Below are 15,329 nucleotides of genomic sequence, written 5' to 3' on the forward strand. Positions count from 1 at the left end.
GGGTGTCACATAATGATGCACAATAGTTATTTTGCCTTCGGATACCAACCCTATTCCGTATTGTTAATATTATCGGCGATCCGACTCATGTGGGTGCGGACTGAGCCTGTTTTGCCAAAAAAAATCTTTTGACCAATTGTTTGTCAAAGGCAGGAATAGAATTTTTTGTCAAGGTGTTTATCGAAGTTTGACCATGGGAAAATATTGAAGATTCAGGTGCCTCTATCGAATTTTGATGCATTGTCAACCTGTTGTTCGGATCCGTTCGATAAAATCTCGCTGTTTTTGTTTAGATTTTGATATTTTCCTCGTATTAATGATTGTGTTTTTGATCGAGACGCTAAACGCTCCGGTGTAAAAGGTTCTTTGTTAAGTCTTTAATCTAAATAAAGCGAACACCTACCAAACTTTAAATCGTCTAACGTTGAAAGGCCGACAATAACAAATTGGTATCAAAGCCTGACAAAGATGGACTCTTGAGAAACTGTCCACCCACTCCCTGACTATTGATCGTGGTCTGCTCACAATAAATTAATACTTGTTATGAACATTTTTTATTCCATTGTGTCTTAGTTCTGTATTTATTTTAAGCCCGTAATAGAGTCTAATGGGCGGACATTGGTCAAAGGAGATTTAGTTTAGAAAACCGAATTGAAGATGAATAGCGACTCCAAAGCATTATGTCTTATCTTGTGACTTGATTACATTATTAGAAATGAATGAAATCGAGTTTGAGGCTAAGAAATAAAAGTGAAAGACGTTTAAAATGTTTTGATATTTAAAATTTATACTTCGTCCTACAATCCTTTTGGGATTAACAATTACAATAATATGACGATCATAATCGATATTCTAAATATTATTCTTAAAAAAAGATACACAATACAGATTACTTGTACAAGATAAGTCAGTTTGAAGTGTTGTAGGAGAATTATCTGACTGACTCATCAATATGTTGTAGATTACGCCTAAGTTCCCGACAAAAAATCTAATGTTTGGGCTACTGTTGTTATTGTTTGTAACCAGATTTGTATTGTTGCTTGTATTAATCCTTTTCTCTGGGAAAGGATTGTTTGTAAAAACAGCTACGGTTTCTGGAGAGGGCACACCGTTTATCTTAAAAAAAAAAACAATAAGTATGTTTGCGTTTATCGTTGATAGATCTTTCAACAGTGTGAACATTATTTGAAGCCACAACTGTGGTAAGTTCAAAAAATTCATTACATTTAGTTTCATCTTTTTGCTTGAATAAAATACATTTTTCATTTTTTAAATGTTGATTATCATATCGGGAATGCCTCCAACGTTGTTCTGCGCTGTTTAATGGGACCGGACTAATAAATCCAATTTAAATGTTACCAGGACCTCCGCTGACATAACATATGTAAATCCATACGTCTTTATCTTCAGAATCACAAACACAAAACGCCGTTCGATGCGCTCAGAAAAAAAAGAATGAAATCAAGCCGGTCCAGTTGGAAATTCAAAACGGGTGGCCGTCCGCACAATCATTATTCTAAATAAGAAAATTAACTTCATTCCCACAATTTAAATATGTTGCGAAATAAATTATCTGATGTGGCTTTCTCTTATCCTGCTCTAATGGACGTGGGACGTCAATTGCTAAAATATGTTGTCTTGACGAATTCAATTTATTGGTACAAGTGGTTGGAGATGGGAATTCTTTCCCACGGCTGTGGTTTGCGTGGATGCATTATTGAGCGCGTACAATTCACATAGGTGATCGGACGCATTAGCATATTTTAATTATTATACATTGACCATAAAACCTAAGTAAACAAGGCGGTAATAAAGGTTATTAATGACGTGAGAAAGGTTGCTTGACCATTAAAGTAATTAATAAAAATATTATGATAATTAAAAACGTTCAAAAGTAGATTGTCTTATGTGTCGGTTTGCAATTTTTCCCATCGTATCGCCGTGTGTGAAGATACAAGGATTAAAGTCGTACAATAATTCCTGACCAAGGATCAAGATTGAGAGTTCCGTTTGTAAATGCGATGCTTCGATATTCGCTTAATGAAGACATATTGAATCGCTAAGCGGCAAAGGACAAGATATAGGCAATGTTTAAATTGACGTGCGGCCCTTTTATGCCGCATCCGTTCAGTTTTGTATCAAACACAATGGCAAATAAATGAAACAATTAAACAAAAACATCCAACCAATAAAAAAGAAAATCGAGGATATCGAATCATTTATTAATATGAAAGAGAATTTTAAAAACATGTGAGACCCTTTTTACAAATGAAAACAATTTTATTAATGAGCATGTAGCGATATTCGAACAAAACAAAACAATACCAATTAAAAAGTCTACGGAGGACACAAAACCCATATCAATTAGTGACAAGCGCGAAGTAAAAACAAAACGGTACCTCTGTTAATGTTTTATTTAGACCTCGGTCGGGCACGGTACGAAAGTTAACTTGGATTTTTAAAAGTTTGTTCAAAAGTTACGCTCGCGGTATCCCCCGTCTGTCTGGCCTCGCACCTGATAAAGTAATTTTACGATTCCCTAATTCACACTTTTGAGGAGGGTTTTAAAAAGCCAGAAGGTTTTTGCCCCTGGACATAATTGGGATTGCGTTAAAACTTGACGACCTTTTAAATTTTTAATTTTGCGATACCTCGGCGATTCGCTAAGATAATGCGACTTTTTACGTGATGTCTGTTGTGACAGATACAAGTGCTGTGTTATAGAAATCGGCTTAGCTAAAATTTTACCATCGATAATTACTGGTTTCGTACAAGCATACATACATGCATGAAAGACCACATAATGGCATCCAATTTCATGTACGTGCAAAGGGGGTTCCTTTGTTAGTTACAACAAAACCCGAGTACCTCCAACTTCTTGCTTTCAAAATAAGAACAAACGTGTCATCGACGAAATGACGCGTGTCGACCAATCGGGCGCGACGGCCGCAGACGTCGGTGACGTCACGGTGCCACCGACCAATCGGATTCGCCCGTCGCCTCCGGTCACTTTGGACTAATTGCCCATGTGTGCGATAACGCTAGTTTTGAGAGGAATCCGTGCGCGAGAGTCGACAGCCGACGCAGGCGCATATATTACAAAGGAACGATTTTGTACACTCTATTCTGGCCATAAATTGTAATTTGAAGAGATTTTACTTATTTCTACAAACATCACAAAGGTGATTGATGGCTTGTTAACGGACATATTTATTACTCGTTCTCGGCAAACAAAGAAAATATAACAGTTACATGGTGTAATTTTAGTAGTGACATAGCTGAATATGTAAAAATAGAGTCTGTTAATTATGAAACCGTGTTGTAAAATCAAATAAGGGTAACATGCTGTCTAAATAAAATGTAGCGTTTATACAATATAGAAATTGTAATGAAAAAGAAATAAAAACGGCAACGATGAGAGTAGCTGGCGGTCCAGAATTACAAATTCACTGGTCATCCCATTGTGAATTAAGTAAAGCATGGGAAAGATCATAAGATGCTTACACTTTTGCTTATAATTTTTAATTAATACACCTAACCGTTGGATAGTGGGAAACAATTGTAGAAACAATGGAAAAGGCATGTGTATTCAGAAAACAGTTTCTAATGTTTAATGTTACTATTTTTAATTGGCTTATAAAATTTTACTGAGCGTTTTTACAAGTTTGCATTAGTTTCATCTTTAGACATTGTAGGATATGATTTATAAGTAGATTAAATTGACACCTGTGTTCATAGTATAAATTGTTGCATTTATGTTCTAGAAGCTAATAAAACAAGAAATACTGGCCATAAATTAATTATACCTTGCAATTTCATACATTGTATCCATATCGCTGACCTTAGAAATCTTGGTAAGGTTACAACAGGTGATATAATTAGGGCTATATTAGCATTTGAAATTGTATAAATATGAGTGACTAATAATAAGGACGTAGTTTTCTTTATTAATTACAAATAAACTTTTGCAACTTTGTCATGAAAACTATGGTCAGTCAATAATTTTGTGACATTAAATTTTATTTTAAACGTGTCTGATATTTTGTCAGCATTTCATCGTTAAAATTGATCTACATAAATATTGTCATTTTAATTTTCTATAGAAAAGTGTCCAATCGCCTCGAGACGAGGTAGATGTCGTATGAATATTTCAACGGGGCTACTCAGTAAAGTCTTTTCATGTTTCCCTTTCGGACATGTGATGACCACGGACGTAGTGTCAATATTGCCACAAGCTCCGGTATTAAGTAGCTCGTTGCCTGAATGAATAGAGTCTCGCCGGCTCTCGCATATTGTGCATGTGGACTGTCTGTTTATTTAGATGATGTTTTGTGGAACGTTGCATGCAACGGAGAACGGACACAACCATACAATTATTTAAAAGTTCTGAATATTTGAAAAATTTGGTGAAAAAGAAATATTTTTGAGCGGTAGTAAAATAAATGTAGAGCATGAAAATATTTACGGCCAATTTAATTTTCAAAACTTTACCATCGAAACAACTTTTTAAGAACAAATAAAATTCTTGTAAGAATTTTTGGATAATTAAAAATCTGTGACTTACCTTGCGCGATGCGTACAGCTGGCATCTTAATTCTCATCTTGATTTGGTCACCTATTTTTATTTCTTCAACAACTTCTTTTATCCCGTGAAATCTTTATCTTAATATCTTGCTATCTGACAACAGTTCTTAGCTCACTTCACACGTGCCGCCGTCGGTCCAGCGGCTTATCGTCCTATTTCTAAAACGTTTTTGATAACGGAGGACGAGTTATCACAAATCCCCCCTTGAATGTCCGACGGTAAACATCAATTGTAATTTTAGTCATCTTTGTAATTTCTTCATGGTGCACAAATTGATATTCAACTAGTTGTAATCTTACTTTTTCCTTTTCATGTTGTGGTGAATCAGTTCACACGTCAGCCGAATGTTTGCTCGCCAAAATCGACTGGTCATAAAGAGGGCCTTATCAACACTTGAATGAGCGTCTCAGTGCCCTATCTAATCTATCCGCACCTAGTGGCGATCCTACGATTCGGTAAACGATTCATTTGGTCACACTCCATTTAATAGCATCTGTTTAAACTTCTTCACTTTTCAGTCCGAACAAACAAATTTTCAGTCACTGTCCGTTTTACAAATTTTAATAAAATTGTTCCAACGAAAATTTTGCATTTATTCTTCAAAATAAACGACGATAAAATCAAACCGAAACGAAATTATTAGAAAATTTTAAATGTTGTCTGGTGTTTACGATATATCGAAGTAGCGTCTCGCGATCAAGCACGTCGCGCGTGCGAAGCAGTGCGAGGCAGGTGCGCGGCCGGCCGCCCGCTCTCGCCCGATGTCCGAGAGCGTCTGTCCTGTGTCCCTTTGCGCGAGGGCTCCGCGGCCTCCGCATGTCCACGACTCGCGCTGTCTCGCTCGGCCGGCCGACGACGGCGCGTGCGAGTCCATACGAAGTGGCCAGGGGTTACTCGCGGTCGCCGCTGCCTCGGCTGCTCGACAGAGATCGTGTCACGCGTGCTCTATCCTCGGAGGCGTGGGTGCGAGTGAGACAGGCATAAATCATAAGTGCCGTGCGTCAGTGTGCGTGCGCGGGTGGGGCGAAGATGCAGCGCGTACAAAAGAAAAGGGATAATATTTGCTTGCATATTTCATGACTCGATTAGGAGATGGAATTTTTAATTGAATGGACCCGAGCGCGGTCAGTCTACGGTTTCAAGGCGGTTTTAAAAATTAAGAACCAGTATAAAAGGGAATTATAAAGTTTTCTTTTGTTTTACTTTGTAAGATGTTATTCTATGATCCGTGGAGTAGAAATAAAAAAGCTTTATATCTTTTCTTTTACAGACTGCATTTAATTAAGACGTGTAATGCTTTTATCTCTTAAAAACATGTTACATTCATTATTTTGTGGCTTCATACATTTACGATAGCGATGTTAGCTTTTTCTACGCTACCATTGAGGAAACAATACTCGAGCGTAGCAACGTGCTACGTTCGCTACGCGCTCGTAGCACGTTGTAGCGTAAATTGAAAGAAAAACTATAGTTACATATTTTTTACTGCACAAACAAGTATGCTAGACTGATAACCAATATTCTGGAATTTTAATGAATTATCAAATTTTATAACAAAATCGTGTAAATAGAATCAATGCAAAGCTCTAAAGAAAATATTCTAATTTAAACGAAACCGTTTTAAGCATTTATTCAATTGTCCATATAAACTTTTAAATTCAAATATAAAAGAGAGCGCTCAAATAAAACTACATTACCGAAAAATTCAACAAAGCGCAACACGTAAAGCTAGATGTTCACTCTCGCCACAAGTTTCGCGGCACATTTTTTTCCCTCGCCGCCGTTATTTTACTTAAGACGGCGAGGAACTTATCTCGGTCGGTCCTTGACTTTAATAAGTTTTATGAGTGTCAGTCGGGACTTAACTGGCGCGAGAACGGGCGTCGAAAAAGAACTTTTTCATAATTGTTTCCCGACTGAGTCGCGAACTTCCCGGGACGTTCGATTATTGAAATTTCAAATTGTTCTAAGTGATTGATTGTTTATTGATTTCGTTATTTTTGTTGTTTGTTTTGCGGTGAATGACGTATTGTTTTTATTTTGTTTACTAATTATTGCAGCTTGCATTTGAATAGTCGTTGTATTAATTAACTATATTATTTGAACCTAAGTTTTAATATGGACAAAGATGTTTTTCAATAAATAAAAATAAAACTTGATATTTAATTTCCCACGCCTTGATAATTATGCATTTTTATACAAGTTCTATATTATGTTTAACAGACCATTTGTATTGTAACGACTATGATTTTTATATTATTTCACAATCTGCACCCGGCCTAACAGCTCCAATCGCTTGACCAAACACACCGTGATAGGCTGTTGAAAAACCTTTTAAAAATCGTGGTCACTAAATGTCCAGCGGCATAGAACCTCCACGATCTCGCCATCCCTTTCTAATTGTCACATACGGACCGCGTTAATAGAGACAACTAAAGGGTTGTCCGTTTTCTCGAGTGGAAATCTGGATATAATGACCGATGTATGTCTATCTCGTTCATATGTAGGGGTGTGTGGGTGTGTGGAAAGGGATGGTGATGTACGCGCGTATAGTTGTGACGTGTGGGGTGAGTTTTCACGACGCTACTCGACGCTAGGCGGCGTGGAAAACTGTGTAGCGCGAATTTGGGTTCGTTTGTAGGTTGAAAATGTGTTTGCGAAGGCTTCAGTTTATAACAAAGATTTCTGCCGTCGACACGCTGCGATTTTATTGTTGCCTATTGTTTTATTCTAGCTGACGTGTTATGTCATCATCTATTTAGTGCAGTTTCATTAAACATGTTTTTTTTATTTAAATTGATAAATAGCAGCACTTTAGAGTTAAAATAGCCCATACGAAACATATCACTGTGTAAGAGTTACTTACATTCATAGTAAAATCAGGTTACTAAATTGTTTCCTTCTTCCAAATATCAGTAACAATACTTTCCCTGCATTTCTTATTTTTCCCAAGGCACCTTAATTTAGTACCTATTTCCACCATGTCACCTATTTACTTGAAAGAAATCATCAAAACGTCCTAATTATCAAAATTCAAGCGTTTTAGTAAGTTGTAACCATCTAATACTTTTTGCATCCTTAACTGTAGCGTTCTATAATTGAACATTTCAACGGATACTTTTTTCTATATTCCTCTAAGACAGATGTGGGACAGGATACAGAAAATTGCTCAATTTGAAACACGTAACGTTATACCGAAGTATCGAGTTTACTTATTTGTGTTGACGTCCGATTTTTTATTTGACTGCGACATGTGACTTGGAATGGTAAAGGTTGTGTGTGATACGAAACTCTGCATCCTAACCTCTTTTTTCCGTAGGAATAATTTATTGGCAGGATAATAAGATATAATAAGGCCCATCACGAGGTATGGTATTAACCCTGCAATTTTGTTTTGGATAAGAAATTAACGTTGTCAATGACTTTACATAGTTTAGAATATGGTGCTCTTGTTTACTGTACAACCGTCAAAAGGTGTAGAATTAAGTTGGCATCTTTACGATACCATAATCAAAATCATATGAACATACATCACAATAAACATTTTGCACCGCTCATGCTCTCAAAATACTGAATTGCTTAAAAGCAACGCATTATTCAGAAAAAACTCAAATCAAATCCGATCTCAATCCAAGCTTACAAACATAGAGAACCTGAAAAAATATACTTCATAATAATTGAAAGGTAGTCATAAATTATTTCCTCAATTATCGGTGAGCAAGAGGACCGTTTCTTGGGGGACCAGTTCTAAAATAGATTGAGAGTCACACGGGTCCCTCCGAGAGCAGATTGAAACACGTGTGTCCGAGGGAAGGGAATGCAGACAGTTCCGAAAGTTGGATTTGAGATGTAGGGGAAAGAGCTGTAAAATTTTAAGTATATTTTAATGGAAGTTTGTGCGTTCCAAAGCATGCAAGCTTAACAAAATTACTATCTATCGAGCCATGTTTGTCTGCGAGCAAATTATATGATTTTAAGTAGGTATAATACTTTTTGGACTATTTCAAGCAGTAGGTATTGTAAGCGTATTATAATCACGAAATGTGGATGAACCTATTAAAAATATTCCATAAGAATATGCCTGAGTTAGGTAATTACCGTTGCAAACAGTATTACCGCAATTAACTTCTAGCGTTGGATTCAAAATAAACTTTGAAAATATAAGTCTCTTACCCCCGGTTTCTGAAGCACATTTAGCGATAGTTTATCATTTAAACTCATATAAAAAAACGCTGTTGAATAGAAAAACTACCGCTAAATGTACTCAGAAACGCTCAATGTAAATCGATTTTTGTTGTCTCTTGGAAAATAACCGCAGATAAAATAAAAAAAATATATAATTTTCGCGTCATACTTCCCAGTATTACATTTTGTTTGTTGACGTCCAAAATCGTCTGTCCGTGACCGTTTTAAATATAAAGTCTGTACAGGACCCACCCCAACATCGGTCTATTTTTGTCGCGGACAACCAAACCCACTTATTGGGTGAACTTCTAATTTTAACATTTATTGAGCCGCACTTAATTTTATTTGACACTTTTTGAGCAGTAGGATTTATACCTTCGGGCTTCGAAGTATCTATCGCTATAAAATTTTAAATTGTCGTTGGCCATTCACATAAGTAATTAAGTTCAAGTTATTGTCAGGTGTCTTGTAGACTTGATAAGTGCTCTATTAAACTTGTAGTAGGGTTTATGATAATTACTTCGACTAAAACATATAAGAAACAGAATATATCGCACACCATAAATAATATATTTTAAGTAAACGAACTACCATCAAAATGTAGATTACATAGATATAAGTATTGCACGCATATTGTAAGCGACCATGTCCTATTTTTTTCTCTATCTTGCTCAACTTACTGGCCATAATCAAAAGATGTCAAATTTAGTAAATTGTCCACAATATGTTTGAAAAAAAAAATGCTACGAGAAAGATACCCGTACATTTTTAAACCTGTACACAGCACCACAATAAGAAGCACCCCGTAAATCCTGCGCAGGCTCAAGACTGTCTTAGTCTTGAGCCTGCGCAGGATTTACTATATAATGTCTATTATCAGTGATTTAGACACAGTGTTGTTGTTATAAGGTTGTTTATGAACGTGCGACTCTAATTAGGATAAATGTCTGAGGTGTGAACGCGCCTACGAAGGTACACCTAATCAACTGCCGAGCCAAATAAGTCAACGGGTTTTTGTACTAGTGATGGAAGAATGTCGATGAAATATGAATGCTGCGAAAAAAGTCTGCTAAAAAGGGAGCCAAATTTATATTGAACTAGCTGACCCGCGCAACTTCGCTTGCGTCACCTAAGAGAATGGGTCAAAATTTTCCCCGTTTTTGTAACATTTTTCGTTGCTACTCCGCTCTTAATAACCGTAGCGTGATGTTATATAGCCTATAGCCTTCCTCGATAAATGGGCTATCTAACACTGAAAGAATTTTTCAAATCGGACCAGTAGTTCCTGAGATTAGCGCGTTCAAACAAACAAACAAACAAACAAACAAACAAACAAACAAACAAACTCTTCAGCTTTATAATATTATATAGTATAGATTTATTCATAATATTAAGAAACATGTTTATCAATATCATAACTGTTTGCTCCGGATTTTGGTTATAAAGTGAACAAAAAATTACAATAATCAAGTAGAAATACGTATTTAGTTATTGCAATTACTTTGAGCTATAGTAGTTTTAGTTGAATTTTTTAATTTACGTTAATCCTTCAATATTAAGACTACGGTTAGAAGCATAATCAGCTTAAGCTACTATTACGCAAAGTCGAAAATATTATGAATATCTGTGTTGGTCCATCTATCGACAAGCGAGAGTCGCATCACTAAAGGCGTGTTTAGCTCAGTAGCTGGTAAGCACTAACTGCAGCCCGCCAACGTGGCGATAAATTCAGAGGAGGCTTCACATTCATTCACGAGACGCGCTTCTGTGACCTTTGTGCTCACAATTAGCGACTAACTTTCAAATTAGCCACGTGTCTCAGACTGTTATAGTACACTTTTTATTATACTACGAGTAAAATTTACGAGAAAATATTATACAATGTTACACACACAAGTAAAAGCATGTTCAATGTGTAAAACTAGACTTATTTTATAGTCTATGGGACCAGTTTTAAGAAAAATTAAAAACAAGGTTTTTGGTAAACTAAAACTGATAAAAGATATTCTTCTTAATGAACAATGAAGAATCGGAAGGTTTATTTTCAAGTAAGAACAATTGGAAGAAGAAAGTGATAAGCAGATTTAGAGGTTAAATTGTTATTTTTGTCAATTGCATCGCGTATAATTTGTGCTGTGTGCTCCTGGCTATTTGTTTAATCTAACAATCTAATTTACACAAGCGAAATTTTCGGTTGTGTAAATTAAAAGATGGATCTACCGGGCATCTGATTAACCGCTATACATTATAAGAACCTTCCACAACCAACTATTTTCTAGTATATAACATTTTATATTTAAATAAATACTCGGCTGGATCAAAGGTTATCGGGAATCAAATGTCAACCGTACCTTTAGCAAACTGAGATCGAATTATTTTAGCTTTAAATAACGGTTTATGATTGTGAGGTAAGAAATAATAAATGATGACTGCAAAGGGCTTTGTTATCTCATTGATATTGTAAAATCTAGATATGTAATAGCCCGAAGGTTTGACGTATGTAGGCTCTGAGTATCAAGGTTTTGTTAACTAGCGGTGAAAATTAATATAAAGTTACGCCTATATCAATATTTGATATCTTCACATTTTTACGCAAATGCAAAAACATTAATTGTAACTTTATAAACATGTATGTCGTCTTTTTGTTACACTGCTGCACTGTTGCGATTGAATCAAATTTTGATCGTATTTAGTTAGCATTGAGATAATTTGAGACACAGGATCAACTGTTTTTTTTTTCAAACTACTCGTGAGCCTTGTCGTTCAGCTGGTACTTCATACTTTGTATGAACTTTTTCTTAATTGTTACACTCATAATCAGGTATCTATGCTTATCACTGCTTCCTATATTGTTTAATTTAAGTCTTTACCAAGGAGCCACGGCCGTCTGTTTAAGATTTCGTGTGCTAATAGGCCTAGATAGTAAATATTTCAATGTGATGGATGAGTAACCGTGTAGAATCGTACCACAGCCGCGTGGGAGACTGCAGACGTAACGAGCACTGTTTATGAGTGCTAATGCTTCCGAAATCTTACTTTTGGTGCAAAATTTACTATTCAAGATTTATTTGATGCAATTTCTATGAGTTTTATTAGATTTCCTAGTTAAATCTATACTAATATTATAAAGCTGAAGAGTTTGTTTGTTTGTTTGTTTGTTTGAACGCGCTAATCTCGGGAACTACTGGTCCGATTTGAAAAATTTTTTCTTTCATTGTTAGATAGCCCATTTATCGAGGAAGGCTATAGGCTATATATCATCACGCTACAACTAATAGGAGCGGAGTACCAGTGAAAAATGTTACAAAAACGGGGAAAATTATGATTCTCTTATGTGACGCATGCGAAGTTGCGCGGGTCAGCTAGTTAATAATAATAAGGTAACATAAAAGACAGACAAAACTTATATAATTTAAATGTTATTAACTTCGCTGGTCTCTACCTACCCTTATAGGAAGAGGGCGTGATTTTATGTATGTAAGTATGTATAAACAATATTTTCTATGTCCAATACCATCAAAGAAATCTAATGAAAATTCTAATTTTATTATCTTTTTTCATTAATTCCGATCACATAAAAATTAATCTATCAGTTACAATAACAGACGTTCCAATACACAACAATTTATTTTCACTTTTAAACTAAACATTGCATAACACAACTAATCATCGCAATTTCATCAAAAAAACGCCGTTGGCATCCAAAATACACAACATATATCATTCTAACCCCTTCGGGGATACCATTAGGCCACTCATTACGGCACTATATTAATCAGTTTTTCGCCTTCAATCCCCGCTAGTACGGTTGGCTAACCGTGAGCCACAGTACAGACGCCCACGCATCAAAACCTTAGAATATTCTCACAACATTACTCATCAATTGCAACACTCAATAACTTGCGTTTGTTAATAAGCGAGCTTCATACAAAGAAGCGATTTGCATGTCTGTTGCGTAATACTTAGATTAATTTTGGAGGATGTGGGTTGATGTTATCGGGGTTTCTTGGTGGCTGTAGTTTTTTGACGGAATTAAATCTATAATATATTAACTTACGTAAACTATTGACAGTTATTATTTGATGGTTGGCACGAAAAGTCCGAAGATTGTGACCGATAGCGGAGCTTGGAGATGATTTTTGTCCAAAAATGGGACAGTATAATAATATGTCAGAAAAAAATTACACCTGTAAATTAGTTCTTTACAGACGAACGTGGTAGAAAACCGTTCAAAATAATTTGTTTACGTCGAGAGTAAAATCTTAAGCTAATATGGAATAATTAATCAGTGAAGTCTACTTACTATTGATACACAAAAACACTATTTCACATTTTCGGTAGTTTATATCGATAGTTTTACCGTAGTTGTTAGTTTTATTTAAACAACGCATGTTTAAAGTCCTTTTTCTGAACGGCCAGTAATAAAAACTTGACATACTGCCCAAGGCTTTCACTAACCACCAAATTTCGTGATCGGAAACCGTAACTATTGAGGACTTACTTTTTAAAATGGTTTCCAATAAAATTTAACAATACGATAAACAATCGAGAAGCCCGTTTTCAAGCATCCATATTTTAGACTAAGCTTTACTTAATATTACTTTTGAAAAAACAAAGAAAATAAATAAATCTAGATAGAAAACTTGCGATGACGGATTTAAGCAAAAAATTGTACATATCCTAAGTTTAGTAAATTGAGTAAAAAACTAGAAGAGACAGAAAAAGCAACATAGTACTATATGAATTGGAAGTTGCCCTATGGAGTTCCTAAATGTAGGTATAATGTGAATAAAGCCAGGAAAGTTTGGAGCTTAGCAAGTGGAGTTCTCTTGCCTCTACCTTCTTCTAATTGTAGCAGCAATGATTTCATGTATGCATGTCAATATAGAACAGAATTCAGAAACAAATTTTTAAAATACTGAAAAATAATACTTCATAAGCAAGCATCGCCACAGCGTGCACTAGTTTATACTATAAGTAAATTAATAGTTACAAAGTTAACATATTTTATGTGGGTTCAGTACAATCAACATTGTGTAGAAATGAGTACCATCCTATTAGATGACTTACTATTGAAGAGAGGAATTTGGTATTCAACCGAGATTTGAACTTTGAGTCTTGATAGGAATCTGGCTACCGGCTCTTTACTTGACTTTTAATGGTGTTATGGAAGACTAAGGGGTATTTCTAAATGAGATTTTTAGATAGTGGTCATAGTTCTTGCTATTTGTGTAAATCTGGTTGCGTAACATGTTTATCGTCGATGTTACAAACTTGCTACTTTTTTGTTTATTGCTTGTTATATTTTATAACAAAAATGTGATTTTTTAATTATGATTCCTTGTAATTGTAAAGTATTTAAAGCTGAATGTTTACTGATTGGTTTATAGAATTGATTCTTAGTCTATCTCTTATGTATTGTTAATAATTTTAATGGAATTACCAAAGTCTTGAGTGTCATCGGGCTCCGGAGAAGTAAGACTTTTTGGAATTGACTCGTCTCCAGCTCCGACCCTCGGTGCAGCCATAATTCTTCTAAGTTCTTTGAAGGGCTTTTTCGTGAGTTCAGAGTATGCAAACACTACTAAAAGCTTGTACAACAAAATAGATAGTTCTATTTTTAGATATGTTCAGAGATGTCTATCACAGAGTGCTATATCGTCCAATAGACGTCACTGGATTTTAAAATTAAGTCAATTTGACATAAAGAGGTACAATAACTAGGATAAGCAATATAAAACTCAAAAAAGGTCGTAATGACTATTTGTTTCGGTGACCCAAAGTTAGTTGGTGGTTGCTACGAATTATTTAATCTAAAAAGACTAAAAGATTGATGATCATTGATATAGTTAGCGCAAATCTAAGGCTAATAAAACTAATTTGTGCAAGTGATAAGAGTCGTAAAGATGCAATCGCAATTGCAGATCAAAAACTTGCGCTACCATGTCCAAAACAAGTCCATACGAAAATTGGACAAAAACATTTTTTTTTTCAATATACTCGTGTTATCAGCAGGGGCTACTCGTAAAAACAAAAGCGCGTTAGACAATGGCGGGGCCGAACATTGAGCGCGTGCCACATTGTGTGGGCGATACGCAAGCGATAGTATCGGCTACCCTTTACTTTTAATGCTTATTTTTTGTACTTATACAAATTTAGTAAGGGCAAAGATTAGTACTGTTATGGCAGAAAAGATTCGAAGTTCAGGTACCTATGCGGGAGTTTTATTTAGACATTTTTATACTGTTTTTGACATTGACCACGTATTTTTTCTGTTCAACAATAAAGTAAGTAATAATGCGGTAAGTCCAATTTCTGAGTATTTATTATTACCTCTTTGAAATAAAAAAAAGAGTTATAGAACAAACTTTATGTCCACTGTCTGAAATATTATTGTTCTGATTTATACTTAGTCATTTTCGTTTCACGTGCAACTAGGTTGGTAGTAGTTGAAACTATTAAGCCTATAACCAATGTTTATGCGGCCCTAACAAAAGTAAAGTAACTTTTTATTTAGCGTTTCTGAATGATAAAGCATAGAGCAGACGTGACTAGAAAA

The 15,329-nt window shown here is 35.4% G+C and overlaps 1 protein-coding gene across 1 annotated transcript in view; it reads right to left on the reverse strand.

The window, feature by feature from the left end:
• Cph (BCL11 transcription factor chronophage) overlaps positions 1-5,542 on the reverse strand; it is a 35,040-nt gene extending 29,498 nt beyond the window's left edge. The window contains exon 1 of the mRNA XM_076120685.1: positions 4,565-5,542. Within this exon, the coding sequence (XP_075976800.1) occupies positions 4,565-4,601 (37 nt within the window). The 5' untranslated portion in view covers positions 4,602-5,542. The remainder of the gene's footprint in view (positions 1-4,564) is intronic.
• Between the last annotated feature and the right edge of the window lie 9,787 nt (positions 5,543-15,329).

The sequence above is a fragment of the Anticarsia gemmatalis genome, chromosome 12, assembly GCF_050436995.1.
Source record: "Anticarsia gemmatalis isolate Benzon Research Colony breed Stoneville strain chromosome 12, ilAntGemm2 primary, whole genome shotgun sequence".
In the NCBI taxonomy this organism is placed as follows: Eukaryota; Metazoa; Arthropoda; class Insecta; order Lepidoptera; family Erebidae; genus Anticarsia; species Anticarsia gemmatalis.